The 18845-nt window shown below is 40.2% G+C and overlaps 1 pseudogene and 1 gene segment (V, D, J or C); both read right to left on the bottom strand.

Moving 5' to 3' along the window:
• Nucleotides 1–395: 395 nt before the first annotated feature.
• LOC144697657 (Ig heavy chain C region-like) lies at nt 396–14435 on the bottom strand. The segment is given in 7 exon segments: nt 396–870; nt 1366–1671; nt 5289–5600; nt 6539–6838; nt 12642–12732; nt 13843–14211; nt 14338–14435. Coding segments are annotated over 5 exon segments (1329 nt in total).
• On the bottom strand, nt 13859–17768 carry LOC144698071 (igW heavy chain V region W26 pseudogene; annotated as a pseudogene).
• Nucleotides 17769–18845: the final 1077 nt, after the last annotated feature.

Genomic DNA, 18845 nt, shown 5'->3' with positions numbered 1-18845 from the left:
TTAACTAATGCCCTCCCCCCTTTCTATGTTGGTTAAGTGGAGTAACATTTAGCGTTCCCGTGTGACCCTCACTTCAGTTCCCAGTGGGTGCGATGCGGCAACTTCCAGCTGGTAGAACTTTGAATGGATGGACATTAAACAGGAACAACGGGATCTAAATGCTGCTGCTGTGTGTGCTGGTGGGAAATGGGACATTGTCAGAATTCACCTCAGCGAGGGGCAAGTTGGTGAAGTAACTTTGCAGAATTCTGTAATGGATGAGAATTATTCTGTCTCTAACCCAGGGTGTATCTGAGCTGGGTGCACTGATTGTACAAGACTCGGGTCTGAGACCTGTAAATTCCCGACATCAACTAAACAGGCCTAACATTAGCAAAACTAGAAAACACAATTAATTAAGTAGCTGTGTATTTAATTCACAATTGGAGGAAAATACTTTATTATTTCTACTAAAGTACGAAATGTAAGCGATAGATTCTCATTGACATGAATTAACGGTGTCCATCAGTGCAAGGGAAATGTTCACAAAACTCGGTTTACCGCTGGATTTATCAACCGTTCTGTTGATGATCTTCAAGGGAATCGCTTCATGTCCCACCACACAGGAGTAAGAAGCGCCGCTGGCCCACTCCTCCGCTGCAATGGATAACAGGCTGTACATGAAGAAGGAGTTATTGCCGTTCTCCGCCATCACCTCGGTGTTCTTGTAGTTCCCCGGATTCACCGGCTTGTCATTGATGGTCCACTTGACGAAGATCTCTCGGGGGGAGAAACCTCTCACTAAGCAGCTGAGGGAGATGAATCTCTGAGCGGAGACATCTTCAGCCGGGGGCAGGAGGACAGAGACGGATGGTTCCCGCGGATATTTAGCTGCAAAAAATTTACAATAAATGTCAAAAAAAAAAACTGGAGAATTCCAGAGAAAATGACACCGGTGGTTAGATTGTGAGAGAAATGTGTTTTGTTTTGACTTTTAAAGATCTCCATTTTCCACTTTAGGGTCTGACCGGCTTTCTAGCTCGGAGCAGATGTGGATGCAATCATTTACACTGAGAATATGCGGGATTGGATTGGAAAGTTTCATCAGTAACAGGCCATTCGGCGGAACGGTTCTGTGCTGGTGTCTAAACTGTACACCAAGCTCCTCCCACCTTATATCATCAAACCCTGCAGTACAGTTTCTTGTTCATTCACCTACTTATGAATTTACTGCTGGAATGCTTCATGTACAGGCCTAGGGATTTTAGTTAGTGGAATTACCAATCAGACTAGCTCATTAATGCACTGTACACTAATTATTGGTTCTTAAACTTACACTGGGAATTTGCACACTGGCTCACTTATTGATTCATTCTCACCACTTACGTTCTTCCTTGTGGATGGAATTTCTTAAAGGAGTCGGCAGATCCTGATGGCTCACCACGCAGTAGAACTCAGCCCCACTCAGCCAGGCTTGTGTTGAGATGTTCAGGTTGCTGACCACGCTATTAGGATCCTTTCCCGGCTGGACAGCAATCTCTGATTTCAAAGGCTTCTGCTCTTGTGTCCAGGACACGAGGACTCCATAAGGGGCGTTACTCACGATGCAGGTTAAGGTCACTGTCGCCTCCAGTAAGACCTGTTCTATTGGCGGTGGCTGTAGAGTAATTACGGGATCGGTGCAGTCGGAAACTGTGAAGCAGAAATGAATGTCAACCAAAACATCATCTTCAGAATTAGAAACCCAGTTTTCAGCTTTCACTCTCACGACGGGAATATTTATTTGACCTGCCGCTGCCGTGTTAACGCCTTCATTATTTGAAGGTCAGTGACTTGCAATAATTCCGGGAGACTCCATAACATTCCATGGGAATTTCCAGCCAGAACCACTGGGACTGGATAAACCAAATGCCAGTCCAACAATGCGAATAAATTCAGGTACAATCGTTTGAAAGACAGATTATCACTCGTCCCGAAATGAAGGAATCAGTGAATGATAGAATGCTCACAGCACAGGAGGAGACCATACAGCTCTCTATGTCTCTCTGTAAGAATAATGTGCGCCTTAACCCATTTATCCTCCCCGTTCTGTCACGTGCGATAACATTTAAAAAAAAAATGTTAATCTCTTTTTTTGAAATGTCAATTGATTCCCAGCCTCAGAAATTCTTGGGGTAAATGAAAGTGATAATATTTCACAGTGTGAGGAAAATGTTGCCAAAATCGCCTTCCTCAGAATTTTTCTATCTCTAATTTGGAGGACTAAACTCTTTCTCCCCTTTTCCAATTTCATTAATTAACCGAAACACCGGAATTCGATCACTCATTAGACTCTTGTACTCAAAGGAATGCAGCCGAGACGATGCAAACTGATATCAGAGCTGCTCAATCTGAAACCAGCAGCAGAAATAAAGTGCACATCTTTGTCGGAATTGAAGTCGTGGGCAATTACCAGTAAAGGCCTGCAGACACCAATCCTACTCACAATATGAACAATCATTTTCGGATAAAACTAAAACCAATGACTCCTCACTCACTGTCCAACTTTTGAACAAAATGTCACCGTGTTTTGTGAGTTGATGGAATCCTGGACACCGGGAGATTCGGATTCAGAAAGAACATGGGTTCAATCCCCACTCCAGATGTTTGAACACAAGTGTAGCTTCTGATACCAGAAATGTAGTACTGATCGAGTACTGTACTGTGAGAGGTACCAACTTCAACATCAACTGTTAAGGCCCGGGACTGCCTGCTTTGTCAGTGTGACATCACATTTCCCCAAATTCTCCCAAGTTTTGCGTCGTCCACAAACCTTTAAACTGTCCCCTGCAAACCAAGATCTACATCATTTATATATATAAATATTTATCCACTTAGCTATTGTCCCTTTAATTCCATGATCTATAACTTTCCTCACAGGTCTGTTGTGTGTTGTATCGAATGCCTTTTGGAAGTCCATATAGACCACATCAACTGCCTTGCCCTCATTAACCATCTCTGTTACCTCTTGAAAAAACTCCAGCAAGTTAGTTGTACAGGATTTCCCTTTAATAAATCCATGATGACTTTTCCTAATCAATCTACATTATCCCATATGATATTAATTCCATCCGGAATAATTGTTTCCAGAAGTTCCCACACCACCGATGTTAAACTGACTCGTCTGTAATTGCAGGGCAGACTTTTATAAACTTTGTTGAACAATATTTGCAATTCTCCAGTCCTCCAGCACCTCCCCCAAATGCAGGGAACGCTGAAAAATTATTGTCAGGGTCTCTGCAATTTCCACTCTCACTTCCCTCAGTTCTATTGGACGCATCTCACCCGGTCCCGGTGCCTTATCAACTTTAAGTGCCGACAGCTGATGCAATACCTCCTCCTTATCAATTTTAAACCCTTCTAGTGACTGAGTTTCCTCCTCTGTCACCACGGCCTGGGCAGCATCTACCTCGTAGGTAAAGACAGCTGCAAAGTATTCATTTAACACCTCAGCCATGCCTCTTGCCTCTATGTTTAAATCTCCTTTTTGATCCCTAATCGGCCTATTCCTCCTTTTACAACCCTTTTACCATTCATATGCTTATAGAATACATTGGGATTTCCTTTTACGTTAGCTGTCAGTCTTTTTTCATAATCTCTCTTTGCTTCTCGTATTTGCTTTTACACATCCCTTCTGAACCTTCTGTATTCAGTTTGGTTCTCAAATGTATTTGCTTCCCGACACCTGCTGTAAGCAATTCTTTTCTTCCTTAATTTAATTTCTATCCCTATTGACATCCAGGGAGCTCTGGATTGGCTTCTCCAGACCTTCCCTTTTGAGGGAACATACTTTTACTGTGCCGAAACCATCTCCTCTTTGAAGTTAGCCCATTGTTCAGCTACTGTTTTTCCCACCAACCTTTGGTTCCAGTCTATCAGGCCCAGCCCCATTCTTGCCCCATTGAAGTCCGCTCTCTGCAAGTTGACTATTCTTACCCTGGATTGATCAATGTGATTTTCCACCGTCATCCTAAACCTTATGATACAATGATCACTGTCCCCTAAATGCCCCCCTCCTGTCAGTTTATTTACTTGGCCCACCTCATTCCCAAGAACGATGTCAGGCAGTGCCTCCTTTCTTCTTGCACTGGACACACACAGCTGTAGGAAATTCTCCAGAGTATAATCTAGGAATGCTGCTCCCTCACTGCCCCTTACGGTACCACTATCCCAGTATATATTCGGGTAATGAACCCCTCCCCGCTCCATTATAACTACTCGATGATGTTTGCACTTCTCTGTTATTTCCATGCTCCTCTCCATCTTCCCACTGGCTATTGCGGTCTATACATTACACCCAGCAATGTAATTGCACCCTTCTTATTCCTTTGCTCCAGCCAAATTGGCACTGTCCTTGAATCGCCTGACACATTTTTTTCTCCAGTATTGCAATATTCTCCTTAACCAAAAACGCCACGACCACCCCACCCCGTTTCTATGCCCTCTCCTGTCTTTTCTGAACATCTTGTAACCAGGAATATTTAACACCCAATTTTGCCCTTCCTTAAGCTTACTGTTATCTCTGTTATCGCCCTAACATCATAATCCCACAAGACAATCTACGACAGTAACTCCCAAATTTTATTAACTATACTCCGTGCATTCACATACATGCAGTGCAACACTGATTTAGGCTTCATTGCATGCTCCCTTCTCCTGACTCCATCTATTAACTGACTATACCCTATTTTAGTGTTAGCTGCCTCTCCCAGAATTCCATGCACCCTGGTATTACTCTCTGACATTCACTCCTTGTTCCTACGCCCCTCCTGAGTTACTTTGAACCATCCCCAGCAGCAAAAACCAAAAATGTTATTTAGTTCTAAAATCCAAATATTGCTGGAAATCTGGAAAAAAAAATCTAAATGCTTAGCTAAAGTGTGTCTGTTTGCTGGACAACATGTGTCCCTCAACATACAGAATGAAATCAATTAATAAATAAATAAATCCAGTCAGCATCATGTCCCAGTTTATAGGAAACTGTTGTACAGCAAATCGCTGCTGAATATTCTACTTTACGACAATGAGCACATTTTCACGGTCATTCATTGGCTGTTAAGTGTTTTAGGACAATCTGATGCTGATAAAGACGCTGTGTAAATGATAGGATTACTTCAGTGTGTTTTTGTTTCCTTTGGAAGGAAACGCAAGCGGGCAAATTGGCAAATGGGAGACATTCTCTGAATTTTAATCATTCAAAAATAATTCTTGGCTTGGACAGAGATTGGCACCAAGAATGGCCTTGAAATTTCTTGGGTTGTGTCTCTTACCATCAGGTTTGGTGATGTTTCGGCTTTGAGTGACCCCTTTATGAGTGACCAGGCAGGTATAGAGCGTGTGACTGAACCAGTCACCAGCGGGGACTGTCAGCCGACTGGTCGCCGAGAAATTCCCGTTCACTTCAAAGCCGGGAGAGGTGACGAAGCCCGAGATCATGGCCTGTCCATTCTTCAGCCACTTCACGTTGATTGAATTTGGACTGAAATCAACGATTGAACAGACGATGGTTGCAAATCTGCTGCTTGTGATTTCGTCACTGGGGCTCACGGTGAGGAGAACAGTTGGATGATGCACCACAATATCTGCAAGAAAATTCATATTATTTGGAATTAATTTTGCTTCAAACCAAACAATTAAAAACTGTAAAACTATTTACATAAAATCCTCAGGACAGAACCAGGCCAGCCGGCCCCATAGTTCAATGCTGGAGTTTAGGATCCACAAGAACTTCCTCTCGCTCTACTTCATCTTGCAGTGTAAGAACCACCTCCTTTACAATCTCCCTCATGTATCTATTAAGATTCCCCTGAACAGGGTCTCAGTAACGTCTCACCTACAAGGAGTCCCACAGTCTGCTCATCCTTGGTGTACAGAAGATTCAGATTTGCCAATTGTTTTTTTTTAGCATTCTGTTGTAAACATGAGCTCTAATTCTTGTCTAAACTATCAAATTATTTCAGTAGTATGGGGACCTTTATTCGGTCACACCACAGATTTTTATTTTGTCGAGAATAGACCACCAGCCTATTCGTTGTTACTTGACAGGTGTAATCTATCAGCTCTGGCATTGTCCTTGTAAGTAGTTTAGCTGCTAGTGCAACGTCCCTGTAGCATTCTCCTTACGTGGAAACCAGAACTACATACAGTATACTCGGTGTGATATGGAGGGGATAACTGCACACAGTACACCTATTGTGATGTGGAGACCTTAATTATACACAGTACACTACATTGTGATGTGGAGAACAAAACTGTCCACAGTACAATAACTGTGATGCGGAGACCAGAGCTGTCCATGTCACACTAAGTGTGATGTGGAGGCCAGAACTCTACACAATCCACTAAGTGTGATGTGGTATCCACAATACACTAAGTGTGATATGGGCACCTGAACTATACACAATACTCTCACTCCATTCTAACCCATGTGATGCAGAATTTAAACATAACTCATTTGCTGACCACATTCACCCTTCACCCAGCCCCGGCACTGCCGCCCTTTGCATCCCACAACACGAACCTGGCATTTCCTTCAGCCAGACCGAGTCGCTCCGTCGAACCTCGCAGTAGATTTTGCTACTTCCAACCTCTGATTCGGTGATGGTTAACTGGCTGCTCAGGGTGTGAGTCCCCTTCTTGTTCAGCACTGATGGGAAAGTCTTCAATCCAGCTTTGATCGTCTCTTGGTCTTTCTTCCAGGAAACGCTGGTGATTTCGGGGGAGTAGTCCGCAGCCAAACAGCCGTAGGTCACGGAGCCGGCAGTGTTTGCTTGTTCACAGGAGGAGAGCAGAGCGTAGAGGGTGGGGTCAGACGGTGTCGCTGGGAATGAAGAGTCAATTGAACAAGTTAAACATATGTTTCGTGCTTATGAAATAGGCAACTTGTTCGAAGTTTAATATTGGTATAATTAATTTCCAAAATACTCTGATCATAAACTGCATTTAGGAGTTGATATGCCCGATGGGACACGCCCCCATGATGGCCAGTCTTGTACATAGGATGAGGCACAAGTCGGAAAAGGGAAATACTGCCCATGAGGCCACATAATAGAGAAATAAATAAGGCATATTGTAACCTGGGCTTCCTCCAGCCCTTGTTCCTCTGTTGAGAAAACATCAATCATTCCTCAAAAACTTTCACTTTAGATCCTTCCACATTATTTCCACTGAGCTCTCGCTTAAAGTATTTTACTATCAACCTCTTATCAGCAGCAAATGACTATTTTAATGCAGCAACATTTAGCTATCTCTGGGCCAGGATTGCCGACTATCTTCCATGAAGGACATCAGTGGGACAGTGGGGTTTTTACACTAACCTATTCTAGTTTCATGTTCAACATGTTGCTGTTTTCAGGGGATAAACTTGGATGATGCTTGGCAGCATTTGCTTTAAAGATTCTGTAACTCCGAACGGTGGACCGACTAGCTTCATTACTTACAGACAAACTTTTAGCACTTTTATAAAGCATGACCATGAGTTGTTCAATGAGACTATTTGATAGCATGGACAGTTGGCTTTCCGCCAATCACAATTCTGAATTAACTCTACAAAGTTGCCAATGCTCAATGTGTTTACAAATAATCCATTATTATCAGCTATCTTGGTTAGATAAACAGATAGATAGATACATAGAAAGATAGATAAATAGAGAGTTAAAGAGATCGGTCGATAGATAAATAGACAAACAGATAGATAGATAGATCTATCGATCGATAGAGATAGAGAAAGAGAGAGAGAGACAGTCAGATAAACAGATGGATGGATAGATAGATAGAGAGAGAGATAGAGAAAGAGATAGAGAGTGATAGAAGATAGAGACAGACAGACAGACAGATGGACAAGGTAAGCACGTAGGCAGATAGATATACAGACAGACAGACAGACAGACAGACAGACAGATAGACAGATAGATAGATAGATAGATAGATAGATAGATAGATAGATAGATAGATAGATAGATAGATAGATAGATAGATAGATAGATAGATAGATAGATAGACAGATAGACAGACAGACAGATAGACAGATAGACAGATAGATAGATAGACAGATAGACAGATAGATAGATAGATAGATAGATAGACAGATAGATAGACAGACAGACAGACAGACAGACAGACAGACAGATAGATAGATAGATAGATAGATAGATAGATAGATAGATAGATAGATAGATAGATAGATAGATAGATAGATAGATAGATAGATAGATAGATAGATAGATAGATAGATAGATAGATAAATAGATAGATAGACCGATCAATATATTGATCTTTGCATCGATGGATGGAAAAATGGACGCATGAATAGATACATGTTCAGAAAAAGGCGTTTCATCTACACTGCACAATCAAATGTTCACAGTTCAAAGACTGTATTGATTAGATGCAAGAGAGAAGAACATTGAAGTTCCACATCAAATTCACAGCTCTAGTAAAGCCCTTAGAACAACAGTAAAACTGCTTCTATGATAGTTCATCAAATGTCCTTAGGGCAGTTGGAATCAGGTTGTGCATTGAGTTAAGTTAAATTCATATTTTTCCAGCTTTCATTCCCACAGTAGATTGCATTAGACAAGGAGTAAGGCACCATACTGTCTATTTAAGCTGCACAATTTATTTCCAGATTCTATCATATCGCAGAACGTAACGTTACAGTCACTTCATTTAACTGTCCTGAAATTGAACTTTAGATCAGGTCAATCTGATTCAAATGTTATCTGTTATTGAAAATGTTTAATCATCATTCCTTCATCAGAAACTTGGCTTTTTTTTTAGAATGAAATGTACTTTGAATTAACGATCTGCTACTTCATTGGAGGAATTGAGGCATTTAATTTTACATACCTCATTCGGAGAACTCACGCCCAATGAGTTTGATACTGGTTAAAGTTCTTTGAACATTGACAGTGCCAACACGCTCATGTCAGATACAGAACAGGTGAATTATACTAAAACTCTCTTTGCACAGTCCTGTGAAACGCTGTATTTCAGGAATAGTAATGGTGGGATGCATTCTAAAACGCCCTTTATTCCGCATTGTTAGTTAAAACTTACGCTTAGACTGGACCATCAACAAACCACCGGCTCTGATACAGCAAACACTGAACAGGAAAAATATCTTTCTACACTTCGCATTCCTTCTGCATTCCACAAACTGGGATACTGATCTTATTTCTGAGACACCTTCTCAAACTTAATAACAGACTTGCACCTTTCTCGGATATACAAACTTCTTAAATAAATGGTTCGAAATTAATTCCCTGAAATACAGGAGAATGAACCAGAAAGTTCACAAACAGCCAGAAGGCTCACGCTTCTCGCACAGTGATCACGCACATAGAAACAGAACAGACATAAACAATGCAAAAATCATTCTATTAAAGATAGATTTCTCCAGTATCCATTAGTCCGTTTGAATTGATTAAAACTTTTGTAAATTTATGACCACGTCACTTCTTTGAAATTAAGCTGATTCTAAATTGAAAAACTCCCTTTGACGGGCCTCAATTTCTCCCTGTCTGTGTACAGTTTTCACAACAGCCTTAGAGTTAGTTTGGCTGAAAACAGGAACATCAGAATAATTTACATTCAGGGTAATTTATGTCTATAACAGGGACATTGTAACAGAGCAATAATTTAACAAATCGGGAGATATTTACACTGAACTCCGAATATTCACTGACATAAATTTCAGAATTATGTGTAACCATTGAAACTGCTGAGGCAAAACACGAAGGAAATTAATTAAATTGTACAGCAACATCAAATGGAGCTGAAGGCAGCTGAGTAAGAAACATGTTGCTTTCCAAGTTAATTGAAAATAATTTTAAATAATTCTCCAACCATGAGTTTTAACTTTAATCCTGGACTCAGCACAGCACATTTGAGAGATTTTTTTTGTAATGAATTTGCACTGATCTTAGATTTTATTTTCACATTGTTGATATTATACCCTATTATGCCAAATTAGTTAATAATTTTCTTCTTCTTCTGATTTGTCTCTTGTTAATAATAGGCTCAATTAAATTAAGGTGACACTTCTTAAACAAATAATTCCATACACATTCGGATAAATATATTATTTTACTTTTAATAAATTAAGATGATCAAAAATTTATAGGAATGTGCTCCTATACCTACACCCGTGTAAGTTTTTCATGTTTGTGACTATGTTGTCACGACCTAAAAGCTCTTCTGTTCTAAACGTGTATTTCACATGATAGGTTTATAAATGGGCAGCTAAAAAAAATTTTAAACACTATCCGGGTACTCATATCGGTAATAAAAATGGAGTGCATCATCCTCTAGTCACTAAAGTGGGACTTCGGAGTTTAAATATCATCCCACATTTCAACAGCAGTTTTATTTTTAATAACTAATGTAGCCCTGGCAGTTTGTCGCCATTTTCGGAGCCTCCCCTTGATAATAATACAGCCAAGCTTCGAAATACCATGCCCGTAATCCACACAATGCACGTAAATTTGTTTTAAATAGATAATGAAAATAAAATGCGGCGGATGCTGGGAATCTGATATAAAAACGGAAAATGCTGGCAAAACTCAGCACGTCTGGCAGCATCAGTGCAGAGAAAAACAGAGTTAACGTTTCGAATCCGTATGACTCTTCTTCAGATCTCTGCTTCTCCATGGACAGATGCTGCCAGTCCTGCTGAGTATTTTTTCAGCATTTTTTGTTTAAATATATAATGTTACTTATTGAAATTAAGATCCACAACCATCAATGCAGAACTGAGAGATAACAATTCCTCTGCATCACCTGAGACACTGAAAGTCAACGAGCAAAAAGAACAACGATTTTAATGAGAATTAAAGGTAGCGCCCATTTAATTCAACCCGTATATCACACAGCTTTGCAAGATTGGTTGTTGTTCTTCAATTCAGAAGTTACATTTATAATTAAGCCAACCTGCTTCAATTGCAATGTTTGTCCATTTCCAGCCTTATGCATTCTGAACTTTCTCTGAATTAAAATAAAATTACTGAGCAATTCATTAGCTGCAAACTGTTTAAGATTGGTTTAGTGATAATGGTCTACACCAAAATTGAAGGAGAAACGCTGTTTGGCTGCATAGCAAAGGTTCAACAACCCGGCAGATATATTAAATTAGCTAGCTGCAATTTACAAAACACATTTAATATTGATGATTAATTAGCAGCTTTCAACCTGCGTAAACCAGGGAGGAACCAATTAATTTAAAATCCCTCTTCGAACTAAACACTGCAGTGCGATCAGTGTGCATTATATTAAGAAAAAACAATGGAAATTGCTGGAACTTCTGCATTTGTCCGGCTGCCATTAATTGTGCTGCGTTCTGCAGCAGAGTTGTGGATAGCACAGATTATCTGCTAAATGTCTACAATATTATTTTTTATTGCTGTTATATTGGGAAATATTGCCGCATTATAGCCGTTTGAGTTATATTCATTTAACTCCCCATCACAGTTCAAATTCGCTGCTTATGTACCTTAACATTGCATTATTACCTCAAGTATTAAATAGGAGTATCGGAAGCAAAATATTAATTGTTGAATCTGCAATTAGCACTGAAATATAACTGCATCAATATATCTATCAATATTGATTAAAAAGCCTGCCTGCTTTGTAACTATAACTGTCCTTCATAATGGTTTAAGCACAAAACCAACACACGGTAGATGCGATCGACATTATATGTTGTAGAATCACCAAATAGGTCCACGAGCTTTAATTGTTCAAAGTAACCCAGGCACATACTCTCCTCAGCACTTAACACCAAATCACAACACCGAGGGACTGAATCCAACAACTGCTTAATTACCTAAGCCCTTTCAGCAGAATCAGGTGCAACATTTCAAATAAACCTCAATACATCGCACCGAAATCGCCTTTCATTGAACAAGTCATTTATGAAATAAACAGCAATATGAAACAATGGCAGAAGAATTGTATTTCCATGGATCATTTTTAATGCATTGTGTTGATTTTCACGGTATATTTTAGAATATGTGGCGATATTACTGCATTTTAATATGTCATTTAAACCTGACCCAGGTAGGAAATGTGTTAACTCTGTTGTTCTTAGTTATGGTAGCATTTCACTTATTTAAGATGAACATTCGTCAACATTATATTGATATTTTTCAGCGCAGTTAACACAAATAAACATGACAAACATTTATTGTAAAACCCGTAGTTTAAAATGACATTTTTGACTTTGATAGCACTCGGTTTCCTGTCTACAATCTTATTTCCAACGCTTTTAAACACAATGCTTTCAGTCGATTAGAAAACTTGCAGAAATCAGATGTCACCGAGATTAAACATGGTAGAAACACAAAATTGTTTAACAAAACTCAGGTATTTAAAGTAAGCCAGGCACAAAGCCTCATCAGCAGATAAAAGGCAAATCACTCAAACAAGCCCTTAAAACTCCCATAGCTTTTTTTTTTGCCGAGAAGCAGAACAATTGTTCCGTCCCTTTGCAGCATAATTAAATGAAACATTGTCAACATAGAATCCACCAATACAAAGTTTCGGTTAACACATTAATGATAAAAATAAACAGAAATGTGAAACAATGAAGCAAATCCAACAGCACAGAATGAAGGCATGTTTCTTACCTGCAGTCACCGTCACCATGGTCCCTTGTCCCCAGTAGTCAAGATAGTCACAGTGTTACATTTGCTGGTCTGGGTCACACAATAACCAGTTCTGCACACAAGTGGAAAAATTCAATATTAATTTAAATGTTACAAACGGAGAGGCAAAGTAAAATCATGACCGACTTTATCAAAAAAGTAAAATTGTGAAATATTTTTTAACACTTTATAAATTACACTGTTTTATTTGTATTTCACAGAGTAACTGATGATCATGCATTGAAATCAACAACCAATGATTTAATAATTAACACTTTAGCACCTCTTGAAACCTGTCAGTTGGAGAGTTCCAGGCACAGACAGGGCTTTGATTAATATAGTTGTATTGTAAGAAAAAATGCATTGACCCAAATGCAATCAATTAGCCCCGATGAGGTTTTTGCATTAACAGTAACGGCTGTGCCCCCCAGTATCACTGTGAGACGCACCATGTCAGAAACTGTGGCGGACAGTTAAATGTGAAATACAGAGATTCAAATCCACAGTGGTCTGAGAAACCTGATTCTGAATACTGTAGCAATACATCATTGTGATATTTCAGTTAGAACTCTTCATTATGTTAATAAAGCTGATCGAAATAAGCCTTTAACATCTATGCCCCTATTTAGCAAGACAATCAAAATTAGTAAAAACGGAGACTTTTATACATTTTTCGTAATTCAGTGTTCCTTCAAACCCTTATTGTTGGTCATATTTATTTTCTTTGACTTTCCTGGTGTGATACTGATCGCAGATTTGATCAAAGTCCCTCTCCGGGGTATTTGTATGAGGAGTTCGCTATACACAGCACCGTGACCCACTGTAGTACCACAGTGACACGCACCAGCACAAATAATGCTCTCACTCACTGATTGTTCCTATAAGAAATAAAACCTTTCAGTCAGCAGAAGATTTGCAGATTTTGATTACATTTCATCGAAGAGTTTTACTCAGGAGCAGAACTTTAGGCTAAAATTATCCCCATTCACATAATAATTTGCCAATATTTCCATTTGGCTCCTGGTCGTCAGTTGTGCACATTCTAAGCGGTAACTATGCTCTTTAATATACAGAGTTAGTCAACATTTTGTTTTTATTCTTCGCCACTTTATTGCTTTGGAAAATGTAACTTTTCAATCTAGGTTCAATCACAACTCTTAACCTATTTTGAGCTAATACTGACCTATGATTCACTGTAATTATTCTTTTGCAGTTTCAGTACGAGCTCTGGGCTTGTTCAGGTCGCTGTGGTATCCTGCACAGTAATACCTCGCGGTGTCTTCGGGTCTCAGATTTTTGATCTCAATGTAAGTTGTGGACGAGGTTCTTGATGGGATGATTCGACCTTCGACTCCAGGCGTGTAATACGTGGTATCCGAGGGTTTTCTGTAAGCAAGGAGCCACTCCAGCCCTTTCCCAGGAACCTGTTTAACCCAGCTCACATAGTAGCTGTCCAGACTGAACCCGCTCACTGAACAGGACAGTTTGCGAGATTCTCCGGGCTTGGCGGTCTCTGAAGCCGGCTGGGTCAGCACGATGGCGGATTGGACATCTGTTAGCGAATGGAAAAAATGTAATTACATTAGAAAACAATCAAATCAGTGAATGGAAATAACAAAGCGATATCAGAAAAGAAGTAGACTTCTGTTGTATCACTTATACAGTCAGGGGTACTCACAGGTGGAACAAGCCAAGAAGAAGCAAAGGCACAGCGCAAATCCCATCCTTCAGTCTCTGGGTATAACTGACTTAGGAGCGTGACTCTCCGTCTCAGCGAAACCTGCGGATTGTGAACCAGGAGCTGAACCGTCCCGCTATTTATACAGGCTAGAGTCAAATAAGAGAGAGAGAGAGTCAGAGCTGGAGAATGGGAGTCACTCTCCTCCCCCAGTTAACAGCCTGACTCCTCCTCTCTTTTCCTGTCTGGGTCCAGCTGTGTAAACAATTATTAACCATTAATAATCCGTGTTCCACAAATGTATCTTTTTTGATTGTCTATTTATCCTTTGGAATGAGATATTATGTCTCCAAAGCAGGTTTAGTTTTAAATTGATTCAGGGCGAATCTTTGCATTCCCAATAAACACCTCACATGTGCTCAGTGTCCAATTCCTCTCAGATGGACTTAAACACTCCCATGTAATTATTTCGAAGATCAGGAGAGATCTCCCCTGTGTCCAGGGCCAATATTTAACACTCAGGCAACATCCCAAACTCATATTATCTGGTGATTTATCGCAGTGCAGTGTATTGGATCTTGCTGTGCGCGCATTCACGACCATGTTTCCTTGCACTACGTTGGTGATTATATATTTAGAAATAGAAAATCTTCATTGCCTGTAAAGAGCTTTAAGGTATCCTGTGGTTGTGAAATGCACTGTGGAACTGCAAGTCTTTCTTATTTCCATTGGCCCCTAGCTGTGGGATCGAAGATGCAAATGTTACTGATATTTGTCCAGAGAGAGCGATGATATTTGTCCCAGGACATACAATGTTTCGGAGTAATATCACTTAATTTCAGATATGGTTCATCGTGAAATGTGCAGCTTCGCTTTAAAACAATCCTCCGTGAATCAAAGTTCCACTGGATCTCAGTTCACCTGTGCGAATATTGTTCTTTCATTTCACACTGAACTATTCTAAATGCGATAAATTGAGATTTACGCCGAAGAGTCTTTGTGTAATGAGACTGCACAGTCCAGCCGAACCCTATTTATTTGAGAATTAAATCACCGTGCCTACCTTTCTTATTGATGTGAGATATGCAGCCCACAAACAATGGGGATATATTTAGCAACGCAGATAAAACAATATCGATCAGGCTGAAACCACTAAACCAGAAATTATATTCAGAGATTTGGGGCATCGCGAGTTTGATTTTTTTTTTTGATGTTGTTAATTTTCACCAAGGAAGAGAAATCATTGAATTTATGGTGATATTAAAGCAGTTGTGTTCAGCTTTTTAGGTGCCAAAACAAACTGTGCCAACAGGTTACATATGAAAATATAAAGCCTGCCATTACAATTATACTAACATTTCAGTGAATAATTTGAGTTCCCAGTCAGTCAGTCTCCAGACTGGCATTGTAACTCCGCCGACTGCAGGTCATTGGGTAAAGTAGAAACTTATTAAAGGAATCAAACCTTGGTATTATAGTAGTTAATGTGTTCTTTATATCTGTGTGATACCAGCTCAGCTGGCATTTCCTTCTACAGGATTGTAAAAGAACTTCGCAATTATCAGAATCAAATTGGCCTTAATTAATTAAAATCCCAAACTCATTGTATTGTTGTTGTCGCGTTTATTTTGTTCTTCACGTGCCATTCACAAAACGCATTTTCCTTAATATCATCTCATGAGAAACACAATTCTGATCGACATTGCCTAACGATTTATTAGCTGATAAATTTATTCCCAGTTTGTTGAACAACACGTTCATCCCATATTTCTCCGCCACAGAAATTGCCAGGATCCCAGAAATGTATCTTCAGGGAGGAGCGATAAGTCACATTGCTATTTACAGGAAACATCTGTGGCTGCTGTGTAGAAATTTCAACAATCAGTTTCCAGCCCGCTGATCAGAGATAGGAAGGCAACAAGAACCCAGGTGTTAGCAAAGGAGCCTATTTATACATAGATCTGCCCAGCAACAACATGCCCAAGCAGTTCAGGTTCATCTCAATTGGGTATATTGACTTTCATTTCGAATGAATTAATAACTTGAGATTGCTTCCCAGAACCTGTATCCTCTCTGAAGTACCAAGATGTGAATCCTAGGAATGATTCTCAGAGCATGAGGCTATTGTGGCAGAAACCAACGGAATGATTTAGAGAGCCTGGGGCGCACTTGACGCTCCAGGGAGTACAAACCCTGGATGTGATCCCTAGAGACTGGGGGATATTAGAAGCATCAGGGAGCTTAAATCCTGGGGTTAGTATCAAACACCGAGGCCCAGCAGACTCACCAGAGAACATAAACGCTGGGAATTGTCCCCAGAACCTGGATTTTCTGATGTATGACCGTTTAGTTGCTGAAAACCTGGGAATTGCTTCTAGAAGCAGGGATTATCTGATACGAAGTGCCCTTTAATCACAAGCCATATTAATGATTCACAGGGGCTGGTCCCAAGTCACACAGACACACATTGAATCACAATCCCTGGGCATTATCTCCAGGTGCTGGGCCTATATGACACAGGCAGCCAAACGAGCACAATCCCTCGGAATGATACCTTGTTACTGGCCCTATATGACACCGACAGACATGGGAGCAGAAACTTAATTGATTATCCCCTATTTCTGGGCCTACATAACATAGGCGGTGGACTAGAACTCCCATCCATCTCTTTGTCGCCTCTAGACCGGAATATTCCAATGATTTCCTGACCATTCTCCCAGAGTCCACCTTCAATAAATAGGAGCTCAAGCTAAATGCTCTTGCCCGTACCTTATTGCACACAAGTCCCATTGGACCATCAACCCCATTGTCCCTGATACAAATCGGCTCTCGTTTAAGGAATGCATCAGAAATAAAATTATCACAGTTGTTAAACTCCCTCCATGGCGTCCACCACCTCTCCCCCCGCCCTCTCTACCACCACCCCCATCCCTATCAGCTCCTTCAGCCTCACAATCCTCCCAGTTCCCTTCCCTCCTCGAATCCTCACATCTTTTGCATCCGTGAATTTTATCACTTGTTGCCAACTGCCTTGGCCATGAGCTATGGAATTCACTCATAAATCCCTTCTCCCTCTCTCCTCCTTTAATATCCTCGCTATAAGTTACATCGTTGACCTAATGTATGGTCATCCATCCTTTTGTCTCCTTACGTGATTCGGTGTCAAACTTGGCCTGTTAATGGTCTGGTGAGTCAGCGTAGAGCGACTTACAACATTAAACGTGCTATATAGTTGCAAATGGTTGTTGTATATAATTCGATTTCTTTCTGACTGAAGGAAATTATAAATGTTTTATTAATCTCAGTTCACGTATAGTGAGATTCTCACTTTTACTGCCACATGCCGAAATCATTACAAGGTCCCATGTGATGCGCTGATGATCAACTAACAACCTGTCACAAAGAACAATGTGTTCATACACGTTATGCATGCTCCGATTTAATCACCTTTCCAAATGATTTCTGAGGACAGACAGACATTGCCTTGGTAACAGAATGATCGGTGGGACAATGCGATCTAAATCTGAGCCCAAAATAAATGGATAATCAATGCACATTAAGGCTATTACAGGACCTAAAATTATATTTTGAATCGAAGGGAATAAAATATTGAAACATAACTGGAAAACATAATCATTTACCTTTGCAGAATTCGCATAGAAACATTAAGAATGATGTGTTTAGACAAACACGCACAGGGACACAAGTAAACAAACAGACACACAGAGATACAGGCAGACAAACAGAGACGTACACACACACGCACACACACACACATACACACAAACACACACACACAGACACGAACGCACACACACACAGACGTTCCCTGATCAAAATTCCTCCCATCAATAAACGCCAATAAATATACATTAATATAAATTAACAGGGTTTGAAACACTTTGTCCTTTTGCTAATGTTTATTTGCACAACAAAGCTTCACTCATACGGAATTCTTTGCATTTTTTATCCTTTGCCACCCCCTGTAGAATGTAATGATCTTATATATCTTTGTAGCTTGTTTCTAGATGCGTTAATATGAGAAACAATAACTGATAAAGGCATTTTACGGTAACATCAATGGCAATCGTTCGCCACCAGGTGGCAGTGAAAGCGCGAGTGCTTCCATGAAAACATACATACACTGCCACAGTTATTACTGCTACATAGCATGTCTATGTTTATATCACAGCAGGCCTTCACTCAGTTATTGCTAGTTCTACTTCATTCACAGATGTTGACATTTCTGTCAAGGCCGACATTTACTAGCCATACCTAATTGCCCTGGAGAATGTGTTGGTGAGCCACCTTGCGTGTGGCACAAATCCAAAAACAGTGCTGGTGGGAAGGGAGCTCTGGGGTTTTGACTCAATAACAACGAAGGAAAAAAATCTATATTTCCAAATCAGAATATTGTGTGTGACTTGGAGCGGCACTAGCAGGTGTTGGTGCTCCCATTCACCTGCTGTCCTTGTCCTTCTATGTAGCAGGGCTCCCGGGTTCTGAAG

The sequence above is a fragment of the Cetorhinus maximus genome, chromosome 23, assembly GCF_964194155.1.
Source record: "Cetorhinus maximus chromosome 23, sCetMax3.hap1.1, whole genome shotgun sequence".
In the NCBI taxonomy this organism is placed as follows: Eukaryota; Metazoa; Chordata; class Chondrichthyes; order Lamniformes; family Cetorhinidae; genus Cetorhinus; species Cetorhinus maximus.
The sequence above is the reverse complement of the archived record's forward strand: the minus strand, read 5'-3'. Positions and strand labels throughout refer to the sequence as shown.